This window comes from Suillus subaureus (assembly GCF_016647635.1).
Source record: "Suillus subaureus strain MN1 chromosome Unknown BJ212scaffold_2, whole genome shotgun sequence".
NCBI lineage: Eukaryota > Fungi > Basidiomycota > Agaricomycetes > Boletales > Suillaceae > Suillus > Suillus subaureus.
The window spans coordinates 53,615-71,640 of record NW_024538558.1 but is presented as its reverse complement, the minus strand read 5'-3'; the positions used below and the strand labels follow the sequence as shown (position 1 = coordinate 71,640).

The window sequence follows — 18,026 nt, the reverse complement described above, 5'->3', positions numbered from 1 at the left end:
GGGCCTTTCGTGAGTTTGAGTCTTTCTCTCAGCGCTGATACTCGCACTGACCCGGGATGATGTGTCTAGCAAGAACGCGCGCACGACGAATTATTGAGAGGGGGATCTACAAGCGAAGGGCCCCCATTTAACGACCCGAGACTACACATTGTACAATAAGCCAGACTATTATGTACCATTCCTCACTCATACACTGCGGCTATGCAATAGTCAGGAAATATCACATAGAAAAAAATAGCAAAATGCGAGAACAAAATATGAGAAAGCAGGATAAATGATGATCTAGCCGATGCGTAATACAAATGGGAATCCGTGAGTGCTAGTTCGATGAACTGGGAGACGTTTGCTGCTGCTGCTGCTGTTGCTGCTGAGCCAACGATTTTGCTTTGAACGTCTCCAAGATATGATGTACACCCTCTGGCTCTAGAACGACCTTTGTCCCGTCACATCGTGCCTTCTTCGTGAACTCCGTACATAGGTGGTTGACATCGGCGTCCTAAAAACTTGAATCAACAAAAGCCATTCTATCAAACGATGAGACACCGACCTTAAACTGAGGATGCGACGTAATTGTCCGCCACGCTTTCAGAACCTCAATATTCGCCGGACTCTCTTTCGTCTTCGGGAACTTTACATTAGATGCCGATTCGGAAGCCGAGGGTGGACTTTCGGCGTCTTGTCGGGACATCGTCCAGCTGAATGGATTTTGACCGTTTGACGTGCTAGCTGACGATGGTGATGATGACAAGGGATGTGCGGAAAGGGGAGAAGCCACAGAGTTTGTGAGGATATACTACTGGGTGGTGATTGCGCGTTCCCTGGTCCTGTTCGCGTGTGTCACGGGACTTATAGTGGGTGCGGGCAGACTCTTCATTAGTGTGCTGAAGTCGATGGATCCTTGACCATTCATGAATGTCTCGCCCTTGGCCTTCACCTTCGAACTATTACAGGGGATGTTATACCATCTGAACACAATTAGATTATATTTTCCATAAATAAGGTCACGCACAGGGAGGATTTCTTGACAGTGGTTGACTTCCAGTCTTGCGTTTTCCCGTGGAACACCTGGCAAGAGTGTCAATAGTGACAGATGTAAACGCACTTGCTGGACGTACCTCATATTCTGCTGTGGCAGAGTTCCAAGCGTCGATGAGCGCAGAGTCGTTCCATATTTCTTCGTGTGTGAGTTCCCGACTCTCCTCTCTCATCATGGGCACTGGCGTCGCCGTAGTTCATTTGATTGTCTCCTGGTTCATCCCAGTGAGCAGTTTTTCTGGGGCGTTTGGCTTTTTGGTTTGACCTCTTGCGTTTTTTGGATGGAGGCGATTGACGTGAATGAGAAGCTGCTGCTGAGCTGCTGGCGCCATTGGTTTGGGATTGTTCTAGGTCACTGTACTGGACGAGTTGACGGTGCGAGTTCATGCCTATTGAACAGTGAAAATCGACAAGAATAAGGTAGATACGTGCAGATATGTCTGAGTACAAATTGAGGTAGATACAAATCTAGACGGCAAAACTCTGATTTTGTACAAAACGCAAAGAATCTTTGCTAAGATAAAAAAACATGGAAGCACGGTATGAAGAGAAGAGTTCACGCCGAAGACTAAAGTCTAGTCGCGCCTGACTACATAATATAATAGACTGGCTCATGGATGCACAGATAATCTGTCCTTCAGAATCTATAGTATCTCTAGTGTCCTCACGTCCATCATGTTCTGAACAGAAGTCATGTCTCTCACGTGCGCTATGATATCGCGATCCGACGCGATCCTCTTATATTCTCCGCTGGGCTGCTGAGATAGCAACAGCGCATTAAATTGCTGCCCAAGGCGAACAATCAATCGCAATGCTAGTGAGTAAGAATCCAGATCAATGGTCCCTTTTTCTCCAAGAAACCCGTCAGATAGGTCTAGCAAAGCAGACTGAGGAACGGATGTGTCCTCAAGGCTCTGCGTTTCGTCTGCCAACGCAGGCAGCCCGAGCCCGAGGAGATGACGGTTCCACGGACGAACAAGTAAAATTGTCGTCTTCTGCATGGGTCGTTCCAGCGAAAACTGACTGAGCTTCTCCTTCGTTTTGATCGAGAGATCGTGCAGCCCATCTGCCTTGACTTCATACGTAACATATGAATATTCGTCTTCAGCGTGGCTCCGTCTGACTTCTGTGACACGGAATACTGTGCAGGGTAGGTGCAGCCGACAGTACGCAAAACGAGGAGGGGGCAGTTCGCTAAGCAGGGTATAAAGTTTCGAAGCAGAATCCACAGCCACGGCATCTCGCAGCGATGAGACCGATGTCTGAATTTCGTCTTCGGAAAGATGTGGCGGCTCGTATGGTGGATCTTCGTACGAGGCGATGTCAGCTGGCAGACAACTATTGAACTCCGATGATTTTCCAACCCAGTCCAGACAAGTAATGTCACCTGACTTGGACACGATATCCTGCAAGAGCCGGCCGAGCGCATTTTGCTCCCCCTCTCCATAATCGACACGTAGGCGGACGCCGAAGATACCAAACAGTGAGTATGCGATGTCTTCCTTCCGGATGGTGGTACGCGTCGACGCCCATTTGAGTTTCTCTCGGGCGTCTCTCATGCTTGGTTGGAAGTTGATGAGGGACTCTCGATCAATACCCGTCGCACTCCTCAACTCCTGTATGATAGCGGTGGTCGTTTTGTGGTTGGAAGAGTGGTTGTCGAGATATGGTGTCCAATCCTTCTGATAAAACAGAATGATTTTGGGAGCCAGTAATTCTTGAATCGTCCATCCTCGCCTGTTCCAATCACTCATTGCCAGTGCGCCAGGCTCGCGAACATCCGACAGGTAGACGATCGTAAGCGCTGAGTGGAAATACCAGACAAACATGGAATTGAGTGACTCTTGAAGTTCCGCATTGCTATGCTTGTCGATGCAGCATGTGTCCATCCACGCCCAGTGATACCCCGCATCACGAACGACTTCGCAGAACTTCTGAAGCTTCACAACAGTTCCAACTGGATCAAAACTGTATACAGCCTTGTCCTGGATCTTGTCCAGCGTCTTCTCTTTCTCTTCCCACCTATGCGATAGCGTGACATAACGGAAGTACTGCTCTACCACTTCTTTGATGCGCTCTGTTCGAGCTTCTGCATGCTTCATCGTGGTTAACAAGAGCTCATTGTACTCCGGGGTCGTTATGAAGGCGTTTCTCTGCGCATCTCGATCACATAGGAACCCAGTGGTGGTGTTGATTAGACGGAGCGGCGCGTTTTCGAATTGAGCGTCAATAACCTTTCGAATGAATTCTTCGGCTTCTGATCGACCAAGATAATTTTGGCGCGACTCTGGGGAAAGAGTCAGGCTTGTTGACAGGTGAGTTGTTTGGGACTTACTTCGTATTTCCAGTCTGGAAGCGGTGCTCAACTTGGAGAGCATGGTTTGGAAGGCGTCAATGGCTTCACTAAAGTGTTGTGAGCCGAGAAGCGCTGCGTGCTTCAACTCATATCCGGTATATGACGAAGGGTTGAGTTCGATTACCTATGTATCACAAATATGAGTGTTTGATTATAAAACAACAAATGTTGTCGCACTTTTTGTGCATCGAGAAGCGCGCCCTCCCATTGCATTTTTTCCAACCTTGCCTCACTCCGCTTTGCAAAAATGGTATCGCTTACGGCGGCCAGGTTGGTTGCCGCCGAATATAGGTAAATAGCTTTGTCGTAATCCCTCGCTCTGAACGCTGCATCTCCGCCATCAGCATAGCGCTCACTGCACTGACGCTTGAAAGCTGCGTGAAATGGGGGTGAGGATTGTAGCCTGATTGACGATACAGAAAACTTACTAGTGGACCAATCAAGGCAGCTGGCCTTCGTGCTCTCATCACTCTCATCGATCATGTATTTGTGTGCTTTGAGGGCTTGTTCAAGTTTATTTGCTTGAAGGAGTGCAAAGCACCGTTTCTGATTTGCAGTCTGCCATAAGGACTGGAGGTCCCACCCGAAGAGCTGTACAAAGTATGTGATTGAAGTATTTTCGGTTGTGTCATACCAACGCACCATGACAAAGTCATCATATTTGGAATAAATGGCGAATTTAGTTGAGGAACCGCTGGCGTTGATAGCAGCAGTGAAGTGGTCAGCAGCCTTGTCGTGACATGCATTATTTGAGGCATGGACTCCGAGCTGAAGATGTAGATGTGCCTGGTGTACGAAGTTCCAAAAAATCAGTGCCAACGCACGTGCCTGGCTTGATGAAGCATCATACTCACCTCCACAATCAAACACGCACGAGTATCGGCACTAGGACAAGCTTTGGCCAGCTCTTGGACGCGAAGAATTGCATCCTCATGTTGATCTGCATTAAAAAGTGTAACAGCCTGGAAACAACAATGGAGCATGGAATATGTAAGAATCATTGAACCTGCCTTGATCAAGAGAAGGAGATGATTGGCATTCGGATCTCCGTTCGTGAACATGGACGCGAGGTCAAATGCTCTGATCGCGTCCCAAATCTGCTTTTTCCCGCCGAGGGCAATGCCCTTGGAGATATAGCCTGTCAGCGAGGGTTGAATACTAAGGGACTATGTTATGACCAAAATCAGCTTTTGTTATGCGGGCCAACATAGGTCAGTCAGTCTAACCTTGGAAGCATCATCAAGCGCGCGGCTCCAGTTGTGTTTTCGCGCCATGACAAATGAGCGATTGGCGTACGAGTTATAATTGTTGGTATCAGCATCAATCTCTCTTGTTAGCAGTTCTTCAGCTGTAGACAAGTTTCTTTTTATGCATGGGTTTATAGTGAGGATCTGCATGGAAAAGGTCACATTAAGTCATATGAATCAAGAATAATACGTGCCTTAACATCGCATAAAGCGTGCTCGGGTATTGACCATTCTGAGACCTTCTTGTCGTCACCTCCACTAAGGATACGTTTGCCATCTGCAGTGAATGTAACGCAATGCACCTGGCTGCTAGAGTGCCGGAATATAGCGATGGTTTTTCGATCCCAGAGCCGCCAGAGGCGAACATTATGGTCTGCAGACGCGGAGGCGACCAGCGTACCATCAGAGTTCACGGCAATAGCGTTAATGTCGTGATTATGACCTTTCCAGGGATCGCCGACCTGCTGCCCCAGTGTGGATAGATCCCATTCCCGTATGGTTGGATCCGCTTTACAGCCGCCTGAGAGAAGCCCTGTGCCATCAGGCTTCCAAGTGAGTGGCAAGCTAGTTCCTACATAGACTTTGTGCATGTGATCCTTGAAGGTTACTTTGCGTTCTCCCGTCCCCGAATTCCGAATTTGGATGTCAGAGGCTGTCGCGATGGCAAGTAGTTCGCCTGATGGTGAATACCGAATGCTGTAGACTTCTGCACTACAGTTGATTGGTTTTCCTCGTTGCTGCCACGTCTCTGTGTTCCACAGCCTCGTCATATGGTCCGATGAACCAGACGCCAACGTTTTGCCATCCGGCGAAAAGTCCAATGAGCGGATGTATGTGGCGTGGGCTTCGATGGGTGTATTAGTAGGGGTGAGAGATTCACCAGTATCTCTATCCCAGATGATGATATCTCCGTGGTCGGCGCTTGCTATCAAATTTCTGTCTTGCGATACCGCTACTGCCCGCACCAAGCCGCGATGCCCCTCCATTTTCTTCAACACATTAATACCATTCTCCAAGCTCCACAGACGAAGTATTCTGTCTACCGAGCCCGTCACCATATGTCGTTGATCGGGGAAGACTGCGACTGCAAGCACGGTATCGGTATTTTCAAACGTTCGATCAGGTGTGTCGATTATAGTAATGGGTTGCGCTGTTTCTTCTTCCATTGTGGTAGAGCTCGATGGTGTTGAACATGGATGATAGGCACTGTGGACATCTTGAGCTACAAATACACTCGACGTTTTATCCTGCTTCGCAGCGCTAAACTGTATCAATAGACGCACAGCTATGAAGCTATTATTTTCACTCAAACTTCTCATCGTCTATCAAGGTCCGGGGAGACCAGCACTATCGCTGAGGCATATTTTTGGTTTTCCAACGCTCGATTGGGTGGGCTGCTCGATTCTTGAGCTCAGCGCTGAGCCCAGCTGGGTTCACTAACTTCAAATGTCATCGCTTCAGGCACTGGGCCCATCTGTCAAAATCACAATTATTAACGCGCACTCCGTTCAGTTGATCATCGAAAGTCGAGCTCTCCTTGCTGTAAATGTAGCTGAGCTTGCCCTGCGAGATGTGCTTGAAGTTCAGCCTGTGTTAGTTGCGGTGTGCATGCACCAAATGCGTCTGCACAGACTGCAACCTGACAGCATTGCGGACCTTTTAAAAATGTCGATGAGTTTGCTGAGGTGTACTGCCGTTCATGGCGGCACCCTTACTAAGTAGTACACAGCTGAGTGTGAGTCCATGTTCAATATTCAATTCTTGCCAGGTTTCAGTCCGCGGCCCAGGACCCACTATTTTTTTTCAATTTCTCACATCCCGGGCTTATCTAATTGATACCACAGCACATCCAATCTTCCGTCGTTATATCAGATAGCGATACTCTTACGAAAATATAGTTCGCAAGGTCGATACTCATTCTCGACTCTCCAACCAGAAGTTCAGAACGAGACGCAGGCGGAGGGCGCAAAATGTTGACGCACCTTGCATACAGATATCGATGTGCTGCCGCTACTAGGCATAAGTAAGAAAGACATCGAGAAAAGTCTATCCATGAGAATGCGTTCCCATCCCATTTTTATATTTCCATTCCACCCGACATTTACAGCCTCATCTTTCTGACTTTGCAGTATAGTATTCGGGATTCGCCTAGCGCCCTCCTCCTTAACCACTACATATAATTCTCCAACCTACTTCTGTTCTCCCACCAGAATCAGACATCGGAAAAGATACGAATGGCAACAAGTTCAAGACAGTCAGACCTCCGCCCTGTCACGCACACTCGTATCGGTATATGGGACCTCTATGAGCAATGTGGAAAAGAGTTACCACGCAGACCGGATTCATCAATGCTGGGGACATTTGTTCGGATACGCGATAATATGCCCTACGTGGTGCGCATGTTCAAGGAAATACTCAACATCAGACGAGTTCGGATGCTTCTTCCTGCATTCTTGGTAGTGCAAGTCTTAGACTCCCTTATACCTGCCGTTTCCCTGTGGTGTGTCATAAAGCTTTAGGTGACTCCTTGTGCATTCATAATATATTTGTGCAGGTATGATGGACAATTGCTCCGACTTGTAGTGCTATCTTTGTTTCCACCTTTACTTCATACTTATCTCGATCATAGGTGGAGACTGCGATGGAGACACGTACTGTTGATACAGCAGTGGTCATTCATGTGGCAGTAGGACGTGTTACATGTGCAGTCGCGTCGCACCTTCTCCGACACATCCAAAGCCGCATCAGGATCCCCGTAAACATGTCTATCAAACAATTTTACGCTAGACACATATTCCATTCGATGGCCCGTCTCGACCTACCCACCTTTACTGACTCAGCTGTCCAGAAGCAGCTTGATTTTGCGGCGCAACATAGGGTTCTAGGCACAAGCCTTGCATGGGAAGCTATTCAGGGATTGACGAACCTCGTGGCGACGGCCACTAGTATGTTCTCTCAGCTTTTTGTTCTATTTACAGTCGTGCGGAAGCAGCAGGATGGTCCACTTCTTGTGATTCTTGGCTTCTCGCAATCTATGTTGCGCTGGTATGGGACTCGACCATCGGTGCCCGGCTTCTTTGGTATGGGGGGTAGGTCAACAATCGACTCTCTGTAGACTCGTCTGAGCCATTTATAAATGTAGTTTGGGCCGCGACCACGACCAATAAAGACTATATTCGCATGCAAGGTCTGAGGGTCCTTAGCGATGCCCCTTCGCACCGCAAGGAGCTTGTCGCAGGCAACCTCGGCGAATATATTACTTCACGTATGTCGACTTACCTTCAAGGGCAACCTCATTCTGATATACTTATCACGAGCCAGAATTTTGCGAATCCGCTCAGCGCCTCGGCGAAGATGCGGGTGAGTTTGGAGAAATGTATGAAGCTCATTCTATCAGGAAACGTCTGAGCATCGCGTCCATCCTCCGTGCAACGATGCACGAGCTGCCTCAGGTAGGCAAGATTGACAGAGCAGTTGATGAAGCTGACCAAATGAACCAGATCGCCTTCATGCTCAGCGCCGTGCGAAAGCCAATGACGGTCCCCCTCTCTTTTGCGTCACTTGTGCTAATTGAACATGCATCTAATTCATTTATTTCGGCACACCTCTCGCCGTACAGAGTGCTCAGTCTTGCTCCAATATTTGCTGACCTTCGCAATCTATATGAGTTCAAGAACGTGCAGAACAAAGTGGTTGATGGCACGGAACCGTTCCCCGAGAATCAGCAGTCCCTCATTGATAGTGGCATTTCTATCGAATTCAGGTTACTCCACTATTTGTCGCGTCATGTAGGCGTTTCTGAGGCATATGGTATTTCAGGAATGTATCGTTTCAGTACCCTGATAAAGAGAGGTGTGCTCTCCGGAATGTTTCGTTCAGGATCGAGGCTAGTCAGCTTTGTGTAAGTCCCTCCATTCTTACTATCTTCTTTATAACCGTGACCGTAGGTAATTGTCGGAGGGAACGGCTCTGGGAAAAGTACGATTTTGAAACTCATCTCCCGCATTTACGACGCGACAGAGGGCACGATTCTGATCGATAACCGCGACATCAAAACCCTTAGACTTGCCGACCTCCGTGCTGCCATGTCCATCCTCTTCCAGGACTACACGCACTTTCCCCTCTCGGTGACTCTAATCTTCATACACCTCAGAAGCCCAATGTACTTAAGCATACTCAGATACGCGAGAACATTGGACTTGGCAACCCCGGCTTTGCGCAAGATGATGACAAGATCCGCGAAGCCGCCAAGATGGGCGGCGCTCGAGACTTTATTGAGGAGCTCCCAGACGGATTCAACACCTACATTGATAACCCCGTAAAAGACCGCTACGCGGGCCTTCCCGAAGGCCTCGCGATTCCCGACGATTGGCCCATTGACTACTCTAGCGTGCGTAATATGGGGGGTCTCCGTACTTCCACTGTTTCGGGCCTCAGCGGTGGGCAAAATCAGCGGCTTGCAGTGTACGTGACCATAATTTGATGTCTCGGTGCTGGCGCTGACTGTTTACCAATTGTTTGACTAGTTCACGCACATTCATGCGCTCCTTGGTCACCGATAAAAACTCTTCCGCTGGCATGCTGTTATTCGACGAGCCGAGCGCTTCCTTAGACCCTACAGCCGAAGATGGTGTGCTTCCCTGTTTCTGAACCAAGTTTAAGAGTCTCATACCTGGAATTAGATCTCTTCGAGAATCTGCGAAAGTCGAGAGGCAACAAGACCATGATATTCTCCACTCACCGGTTCGGGAATCTCACCCGACACGCGGATCTTATTTTGTGATTTTGAGGCTCTTCGAACACCAATGCTTGTGCTGATCAGTGGCATAGGTACCTTGACCGGTCGATTCAGGAACAGGGTACACACGACGAACTAATTAAGAAAGGAGGATATTATGCTACTAATTGGAATCTACAAGCGAAACCTTACATTTAACGATTCAGGACCAGAAATGCAAACCTTTCGTGAGTTTGAGTCTTTCTCTCAGCGTTGATACTCGCATTGACCCGGGATGATGTGTCCAGCAAGAACGCGCGCACGGCGAATTATTGAGAGGGGGATCTACAAGCGAAGGGCTTTTATTTAACGACCCGAGACTACACATTGTACAATAAGCCGGACTATTATGTACCATTCCTCACTCATACACTGCGGCTATGCAATAGTCAGGAAATATCACATAGAAAAAAATAGCAAAATGCGAGAACAAAATATGAGAAAGCAGGATAAATGATGATCTAGCCGATGCGTAATACAAATGGGAATCCGTGAGTGCTAGTTCGATGAACTGGGAGACGTTTGCTGCTGCTGCTGCTGTTGCTGCTGAGCCAACGATTTTGCTTTGAACGTCTCCAAGATATGATGTACACCCTCTGGCTCTAGAACGACCTTTGTCCCGTCACACCGTGCCTTCTTCGTGAACTCCGTACATAGTTGGTTGACATCGGCGTCCTAAAAACTTGAATCAACAAAAGCCATCCCACCAAATGATGAGACACCGACCTTAAACTGAGGATGCGACGTAATTGTCCGCCACGCTTTCAGAACTTCAATATTCGCCGGACTCTCTTTCGTCTTCGGGAACTGTGAGCCCTCGCAAGAGATCATACTCCCACCCTGTGAGAAATCGCTTGTCTTGCGCACCACGGGCTGTGTGAATGGTGGACTCGTAAACGGCGAGTCGCCGGATGCAGCTATATGCTTGGCGATATCCTCTCTCGTTGGAAAGTGCAGCATAGCCCCTCCGGGATTTACATTAGATGCCGATTCGGAAGCCGAGGGTGGACTTTCGGCGTCTTGTCGGGACATCGTCCAGCTGAATGGACTTTGACCATTTGACGTGCTAGCTGACGATGGTGATGATGATAAGGGATGTGCGGAAAGGGGAGAAGCCACGGAGTTTTGTGAGGATATACTACTGGGTGGTGATTGCGCGTTCCCATTCCCGTTTGCGTGTGTCACGGGACTTATAGTGGGTGCGGGCGGACTCTTCATTAGTGTGCCGAAGTCAATGGATCCTTGGCCATTCATGAACGTCTCGCCGAAAAGCTCGTCTAGGGAGTGGTTTTGCATATAGTCGGAATGACTTGTAGATTGTGAAAATTCTGCTGTGGATTGGCCATTTCTTGTGCTGTTCCAGGAATTCGAAGGTGAGGAGAAATTGAATGGGAATTGATTCAGACCGTTAGAAGTGTCATTAACGGTTTCATTGCTGATAGGACCATTATTGAACGAATTGGAATCTGTGTCGGCAAACGACATGAAGAATGTATTAGTGGCGAGAGTCTTGTACTGGTTGGGAGCTGGCAGGGCATATTGGCCATATGGTGAAGTCGAAGAATCAACTTGCATTGAACCTGAAGGAGCATCATCCATTGCGTTAAGCAATGTGGGATCAAACGTTGTCAGTGAACTCCAATCAATGTCGCTAAATGGCTTAGGGGAGGAACGGAGAGCGGGGGGAGCGGTGTGTAGTACTGCTGGAGGGGAGCCAAAGAAGCTGAATGGCGCTTGGACGGTTGGAGGTGATGCTGATGAAGAAGCCTGTGAATGATCGATTGATTTCGGCATTGAAAATGTGAATTGAGCTTGCTTGAGAGCAAGGTTCTCCTCCTGAAGGCGTGCGAGAAGATCTCGTAAATTAGAATTTTCGTTTAGCGCGTCCTTATTCTTTGCCTCGAGAGCGGCCACTTTATCCTCCAACTAAAAACCGGCCCGTGAGTAAGAGCAACGAATTGAATCGATTGACCTACATCCTTCACATGCTTTTCTTTTCGTTCTCGGAAAGCACGTTGAGCAGCACGATTTTGTTCCTTTCGCTTGAGGAGTCGTGTGTCATCCTTGAGATAATGTGAATTAAATTTATTGCAGTTTTGGAAGCCGAGGAGGCCACGAACCTGAGACCCTCCCGACTTTCGTCTGGATGCTGACACTTTCTTTGTGCCGCTCGGGTCATCAGCTGCTTATGCAAATGGAAGCTTAAACGTCATGGATAAACACGAGGAACGATAGGTTACAGACCAGTGTGTTGATTCTTTGAACTTGGACCCTCCTCCATGTCGTCATCGCTTGCTTTGCGCTTGAGCGCGGACTCGTCGTTGTCATTTCCACGGGAGTAAGTAGACTGGTGCCTAGAGCGTGGATGATTGATACTGTTGCTACTTGGTGGGCTTGGGCTGCTATCATCAGAGGGCGGCGTAAGACCTGGCAAAGGAGGATTCTGGATGTTCTGGGGGTTTACGGCGCCAATGTCAGTGGAGTTGACGTCCGGAACTGTATTAGGGTATTGTTTTTGAAGGAGAGCTAGAAAGTCGTCATCGCCAAGCTGAGAGAACTGAGATGGAGTTTGCGATAGATCCCAGAAGTTGTTCATAGTGGGGAACTCCATGAGATTATGGACTCGTAGACAAGCTAGATAGAATGAGTGAGCCAGGCGTTACCAAAAGTCGCGAGCCCGCTGCGGGTGACAATGTCGAAGAGAAAAGAGAATGTTGATAGTGAGAATGAAGCTAAAGCAGTCAAGTCAGGAGAATAAGATACGGGATGTATGCGTCGGCGATCCCAGTTCTTGCTATGACAAATCATCACAAGTTTACCCCCCCCATATTAATTTTTTTTTAAATTTATCTTTGAATAATAACGTTATATTTCATTTTATGTACAGCATGCCGACGCGGCCAAAAGTACTCGTCAGTGCGGCAGTGACGTAATGGAGGAGGGGGTCATTTTCATGCTGACTTCAGTTTCCGCGTTGATCGTTACATTCTGAGTTTGATGGGACGGTAATCATGCACATAGCCAGCTTGCCCTTGCCCTTGCACGTGCGGACCCGCGGTAGTCACCCCAATCTTTGACTCGTAGTACTCGGGTAGCATCGATGTCCGACTTTCCGAGGCTACTACATAGTATACCGGGCTTTTTATTTTTTATTTTTTAAGTCCCAGTGAGAACTGAAAGACAGTACTGTCTAGTCTTAGGGGCCCCTGTGCCTCCTTGCACTTCTAGATTCATGAATGCCCCCGAGCCTCCACCAGTACACCGGGCTTTTAATGAGTGAGGCTCGTCCATGACATGAGAGATACCGATGTCAGCTGAACCACATCGATTTGGTCTTCGGTGATTTTGCAATATATAGGTCCTTCCGCCTCGCAATTCAAACATGACCCAGCGCACCTTGAGCCACGGATCAATGTTTGTTCCTATAAACTCAAGGGTCTAAATTTTGGCTACTATTTTCTGGTTGGTGCTTTCAAGCACTTATTCTCGCTCTTCAATGCTTCTGACCTCCACTGATAGGCTCAACCAAGACTACTGTGCGTCACACTTCTGTCCGTCTCATGCGGGTCTTCGAATCCATAGGTCCATGCGGCATTATGCAAGCTTCTAGTTTCTCCCTCTCGCCACGAAAGGATTTAAGAACTTGGGGATGATCACAAGGATCAAATTCAATATTCACAGCTGCACAACTTTCTTTACGCTTCTTTTCGCTACAGTTTCCCTAGCCTAAGCCTGATGGTGTAGTATGTACTAACAACAACAATTCTTGATTTAGGTAAGGAGTTGGTGCTCCTTCTCTTGCGGCCGTATTCAAAGTTTCCCCGAGGAGAAATAATATTATTGGGGCATCTCGGTTGCTTGGCTCAGAGCTTCCCTTTATGGATAACGACCATAGAGGATTGCGGCCCCAGAATAGTTAGAGTCTCTGCAAATTCACCTGACACCTATACGGTAAACTGAGCTGCTCTTCCCAAGCTCTTCCCCAGCACAATCCCACATGCACACTAATTGTCTCTTGTCTGATAATGACCGCTGCTTTCCATATCAAATTAAAACCCCTTGTCTCGCTATCTTGTTGCCACTATTGTATTCGCCCGAGTTCACCGATTTCTGGCTTGCAATTTCGGGCAAGTGAAACATGTGAGTGTTATCTGCTTCAACTTCTTCCGCAGCCAATGCCGTTTTGATACCGCTTTCCGCAGTCTTTGTGGTTTTAACTCGAAATAGTTGATTGCTCCTCTCACGGTTGTTCAACAACCCTGAAATACTTGACCTCTGTCAAGTCGGTGAACAAAGGCCATCGAGTGTCTGGTTCACACAATACAATACATTTAACATCGGAAGTCTGAGCTTGGATACTGAATTACAGACCGCCGTTGATTGTCCACCAATGGGTTTGGCCGTGGCTACCGCATCAAGCTCAGAAGGGACGCGTATCCTTGCGGATTGCATGCTCCATATGTGGCACTTCATTTCAAACGCCTAAACTACCGTTTCTGATCGGACCCCAACTCACCTGCTTGAATTAACCGAAGATCCGAGCCCTTCTAGCCAGTCTAGCCCCCCCCCCCCTCCAATAACCGTAGCGTTGATCGACTCTCTAACAGCAAGCTGATCAATCGATCACGATCGCATTAGAGCCTCCTCGGTCGCTTCAGCATGGTATTATACAAGACTGCATGGAACAAATCACTCGTATGCCAGCCCCTCGGACGTGATTGACATTCAAGAAATGACTGACGTACCCACACGGGGCTATATACGTCCTTCCGCCGACCTACGTGTCTAGTGACGTTCAACTGAACCATCCAGTTTATCAGATCAACTTTTCGAACATTCCTGTACCTGACTCAAAAGTGCTAATTAACGCATTACATAATTGACTTCGGTAGCATTTCAGCTCGCGGTTAGCGAAGTTAGCAAACTGATACCCACCCATTTCAGCATATTAAATTATCTATGTACCCGATGACATAGGTAAGGTGATGTACAATAAGTAAGTGTGTCGTTGAAATGTGTCTGGTATCAATATCGCTCGAAAAGGTCACTGATGGACAAGGATGGTTAGCTTTCGCGGATATGAGAATGCACCGACGGCGCATAATCTACGCACATAGTATTCAATCTCTAGCTGTTGTTGTCAAGCGACGGATCGTCGTGAAGTAATGATGAGCACGGGGACCCTTGAGTGATGAAATACTTACGAAAAGAAAAGCGACGTTCCGGGGCCACAAAATGTTGAGGCCAACGGGGTTATAAATTTGGGTATTTATTCTCTCGATCGTCTGCTTTAGCCGCCGCATCTCCTATGTAAACTTTGTTCAGCAAGTACGCCACACGGGGGTATAAAGACAAACCTTATCGTAGTGTGACGTGAGGAAAAGGGATGAGAGGTGCAGGGTGGCAACTGCGAGAAAGTTGTATATAAAGGAGTGATGGACGCTATACGCGGATATTAGAAGCTCGTTGATGTCGTTGATGGTCTCCATGAATTGAGTCGGTGTTATCTGGTAAGCTGGGGTTAGAAAACCAGGGTAAGGGGTAGATAGGAGCTTGCAGTACTCGGCCGTCAAGTTCAATGGGATATGTTGAAGAGAACTGAGTCAGTTCCCCTCCGGCATAATCCCTTTCAATGCGTACAATTTCTCGAGGGTGGTGAACACCAATTTGTCCAACTGGAGGCGTTCCGTAGGCCGAGTCTGATGGAGGTGGTCCATAGTAGTATGATGAGTGGGGGATCAAGGGTCGCCGACGCCTGTGTTGGCAAGTCAAGATCAACATAGCATAAGTCACTCATGTAAAAATCAGAACGTACCCAGTTCGCTGAGATGCGTACATTGGAGACCTTTGAGGCGAGTAACATCCAGTTTCGACGTGGTCATTGTTCTCAAGCGGCGGATCAATGACATCCCAAGGCTGAGGTGAAGGCTCCCTAAATTCAAGATTTAGATGCGCTGGTTTACGATTTGTTCGCCTCCGAGGTTTCTTATCTGTCTCTGAACCGATATCGAGGCTATCACGGTCGTGTAAGGACAAGTCATTAACCTTGGCTGGTGACTCCGGGCGTGCAAGGGGATACCATTCAACAATGTCTACCTCCTCTAGACCTTGACTTTCTTCGTTTTCCAGTGGCGGTGTTAGGATACGCACGCTCGCACTGTCGGTGGTAGGTACGCGAGTGAGTGGTGGGCTCAGTGGTAGCTGTTCGGCTGGAGTCTCCCTGTCCTTGTGCTCCACTTCAAAACTATTCAATTCCACCTGCTCCGCCCCTAAAGTTTCCTCGTTTGTAAAGTCCATGCGTATCCACGAGGTTACTTGAGAGGGTGGCTGCGCTGGAGCAACGAGGCTGGATGTCACAGTAGTGGAAGAAGAAGAAGACAACTGCGTGTTGTGAGTTGTTGGCTCTGTGGATGGAAGAATCTGTTGGGAATGCGTATGGGATGTCGATTCATCGTTCATGGGAATTTCAAGAGATGTCATGACTTGTCAATGTGGCATTAAAGATGCAAGGTCAAGGCTGGCTGCTTGGCGTTATTCAATATAAGACTGAGCAATAACGGGCACTTTGGCAGAGGATGCTCCGGGTAGATGTAGGATATAGAATGAGCGTTTGACCCCGACACTTGGACGAGTTTCAGCGACGAGGTTGGACGTGGTGAAGCGGAAATAGATTTGGTCGCATTAAATTTATCATCTCAACATCTCTACATACATTTGGTACCACATATTTCATTGGCAGACTGGGATATGGTGGCAACTGCTTGTCCAACCGCATCTCTCAGTTTTGGGTGTGTTTCAACACTCGGATTTCATCGGCATGTGACATGGTCCAACTAAGCAAGTCACCCCAAAACTTAGCTATGGTATCGTTATCTATAGCAATATTAATGTCATACAACTGGGTTCTTGTGGTACGAACAGGGGTGACCCCAGGGGGCCTCCGCAAAGCTCGCAGGCACACTCTCGACGTTATCAGAACTGATCACCTTTGCAGAGCCTTCTATGTGCGGGATTCCGAGTCGGATATAGGTAGCTCGCGGAGCTTGGTCTTACAGATAGAAGGCACTGCAAAGCACCTACTTAAATTGCAAGCCGCGCCCAAACCAGTTTTGTGGCCTCGAAACCCGAAAAGGCATGGCTGCAAGGCGTCTTCGCCCTCCACGAGGGGTCAACTTGTGACGAACCATTTACCCCTCATCAACTGCGGAAGATTGGGCTGTAACTTCGCCGCAGATGCTATCGTCAATGCCTCCTCAGAAGGTTTTCAGGAATCTCGCACATCAACATGCGCACCCCTTCCTTCTAAAGCTGATAGGCGCTTATTGGCGACTCGTGACCGAAGGTGACAGATGATAGGCAGATCAGGTTCACCGACTTGAAGAGCCCGTGCAAGGCAAATGATAGCAAGTTCTGTGGCGGATGTGCATCTATCATCAACAACAAAACAAAGGGAGGCGCCGCGAGTACACTCACGCAGTCTGAATCGAACCTGAGGGAACGCATTTGTCTCGATTGAGACTTGTCGGGGTTTATTCGGAAGGGCACGATTCTCGATAATCAATGATCTACCAGCTCTGTCAAAGAAGGTTCAGTCATGCAGCGTGCTTTGCGAGAGAAGAATGACGCAAGGCGCCTTGTTCTCTGCACCAGCGTATAGTCTCCTCTAGGTGAAGAAGGCGGTCGTTCCTTCTATGAAAGCTTTTATACGCCGGCGTGGCACGCGCCAAAGGAGTTGACTGGCTGTCGTTGTCTAACAATACGTGGAAATGGTTGAGAACGACGCCTGGGTCTGCGTTCGGAGAGGGTGGCAATCCATCTCGCAGTTGCAATGTGTCACTATCATATTGTCAGACAACCAAGTTAGATGGAATAGAACGACTCAAGCTTAGCAGGGACGAAGTTCAAGTTAGAGGCTTCGACTCTTCTTTTCATTGTCCCGAATGATACGTAGATGTGGTTGAGAACTGACCCCATTCTCCCAGTTTGGATGGGCTAGCGTTATGTGATCTGAGACAGGGTCCCTTCAGGTGATCAGGAACTGTGAACGAGGCCAAAAAGTGATAGATGAAGCTGTTCCGTAACTTCCGTTCCATCTCGTACTATCAAAACGTTGGAATGGAACGACTCGGATTGCTTGTACCTTAGCTAATTATGAAAATTCAAAACTGCAAGACATCTTACGCAGTCAATCATGACGTTTCTCTTGAGACTAGTCCAACTGCATCAATAAAGGCACATGCAGAGAAGTTTCATTGACACGCTAGCTATTGCCCAGCCATCATGCAATGCACAAAACATGGTATTCGCAGCTCAATGGGCTGTCAGACAAGTGTGACCAAAGTATCTTTACATGCGAGTGTGGATAATTATCTATATTATGCGATACTGCATAACTGCTTCGTCAATGCAATCGTAGGGTCAAGCTTCAAGCCTAAATAGCAAGCGCATAAAAAGAGGGATATTCAACCGGTATTAAGGAGGAGTAGGTGCAGTCCTTTCTTGTGAGCGAGCAGGAGACGTGGTTGGCTTCATTGGTGGAGAGCCTGCTGCTGGGTTCATGACCTCAGAAAGCTTTCCTCGCGATGGAGGAGTAGAAGAACGGTGGGAGTCG

At 48.1% G+C, this 18,026-nt stretch overlaps 6 protein-coding genes across 6 annotated transcripts; 2 read left to right on the top strand and 4 right to left on the bottom strand.

The window, feature by feature from the left end:
- Window positions 1-319: 319 nt before the first annotated feature.
- Window positions 320-688, bottom strand: BJ212DRAFT_1259601 (uncharacterized protein; the record flags this gene model as incomplete). Its single annotated transcript, XM_041330040.1, has 2 exons — window positions 320-496; window positions 542-688. The coding sequence occupies 2 exons, from the start codon at window positions 686-688 to the stop codon at window positions 320-322; spliced, it is 324 nt and encodes a 107-aa protein (XP_041198690.1).
- An 89-nt stretch (window positions 689-777) lies between these two features.
- Window positions 778-1,488, bottom strand: BJ212DRAFT_1314004 (uncharacterized protein). Its single transcript, XM_041334107.1, has 3 exons — window positions 1,116-1,488; window positions 1,010-1,065; window positions 778-965 (listed from the first exon to the last, which is right to left on the bottom strand). Exons 1-3 carry the CDS (start codon window positions 1,209-1,211, stop codon window positions 794-796), a joined length of 324 nt encoding a protein of 107 aa, XP_041198689.1. The 5' UTR covers window positions 1,212-1,488; the 3' UTR covers window positions 778-793.
- Window positions 1,489-6,375: 4,887 nt separating this feature from the next.
- BJ212DRAFT_1313988 (P-loop containing nucleoside triphosphate hydrolase protein) lies at window positions 6,376-9,780 on the top strand. Its single transcript, XM_041334106.1, has 11 exons — window positions 6,376-7,138; window positions 7,193-7,217; window positions 7,268-7,727; window positions 7,781-7,903; window positions 7,960-8,090; window positions 8,139-8,401; window positions 8,458-8,539; window positions 8,586-8,765; window positions 8,819-9,102; window positions 9,165-9,268; window positions 9,321-9,780. The coding sequence occupies exons 1-11, from the start codon at window positions 6,873-6,875 to the stop codon at window positions 9,419-9,421; spliced, it is 2,019 nt and encodes a 672-aa protein (XP_041198688.1). The 5' UTR covers window positions 6,376-6,872; the 3' UTR covers window positions 9,422-9,780.
- Window positions 9,781-9,913: 133 nt separating this feature from the next.
- Window positions 9,914-12,011, bottom strand: BJ212DRAFT_1474814 (uncharacterized protein; the record flags this gene model as incomplete). The annotated part of the gene is made up of 5 exons (XM_041339153.1): window positions 9,914-10,090; window positions 10,142-11,341; window positions 11,392-11,478; window positions 11,536-11,597; window positions 11,660-12,011. 5 exons carry the CDS (start codon window positions 12,009-12,011, stop codon window positions 9,914-9,916), a joined length of 1,878 nt encoding a protein of 625 aa, XP_041198687.1.
- A 2,524-nt stretch (window positions 12,012-14,535) lies between these two features.
- On the bottom strand, window positions 14,536-15,196 carry BJ212DRAFT_1260135 (Golgin subfamily A member 7/ERF4 family-domain-containing protein; the record flags this gene model as incomplete). The annotated part of the gene is made up of 3 exons (XM_041330091.1): window positions 14,536-14,721; window positions 14,773-14,922; window positions 14,978-15,196. The coding sequence occupies 3 exons, from the start codon at window positions 15,194-15,196 to the stop codon at window positions 14,536-14,538; spliced, it is 555 nt and encodes a 184-aa protein (XP_041198686.1).
- An 871-nt stretch (window positions 15,197-16,067) lies between these two features.
- On the top strand, window positions 16,068-16,885 carry BJ212DRAFT_274593 (uncharacterized protein). Its single transcript, XM_041342798.1, has one exon. The coding sequence runs from the start codon at window positions 16,240-16,242 to the stop codon at window positions 16,759-16,761; it is 522 nt and encodes a 173-aa protein (XP_041198685.1). The 5' UTR covers window positions 16,068-16,239; the 3' UTR covers window positions 16,762-16,885.
- The last annotated feature ends 1,141 nt before the right edge of the window (window positions 16,886-18,026 follow it).

Coding starts and splice junctions, on each gene's coding strand:
- BJ212DRAFT_274593 (XM_041342798.1), top strand. CDS start 16,240: ATGGTCCAACTAAGCAAGTCACCCCAAAACTTAGCTATGGTATCGTTA.
- BJ212DRAFT_1313988 (XM_041334106.1), top strand. CDS start 6,873: ATGGCAACAAGTTCAAGACAGTCAGACCTCCGCCCTGTCACGCACACT. Junction 7,904..7,959: donor CGGCGAATATATTACTTCAC/GTATGTCGACTT, acceptor ATCACGAGCCAG/AATTTTGCGAATCCGCTCAG. Junction 8,766..8,818: donor ACACGCACTTTCCCCTCTCG/GTGACTCTAATC, acceptor AAGCATACTCAG/ATACGCGAGAACATTGGACT.
- BJ212DRAFT_1314004 (XM_041334107.1), bottom strand. CDS start 1,211: ATGATGAGAGAGGAGAGTCGGGAACTCACACACGAAGAAATATGGAAC. Junction 1,066..1,115: donor CTGCCACAGCAGAATATGAG/GTACGTCCAGCA, acceptor CACTCTTGCCAG/GTGTTCCACGGGAAAACGCA. Junction 966..1,009: donor ACTGTCAAGAAATCCTCCCT/GTGCGTGACCTT, acceptor AATTGTGTTCAG/ATGGTATAACATCCCCTGTA.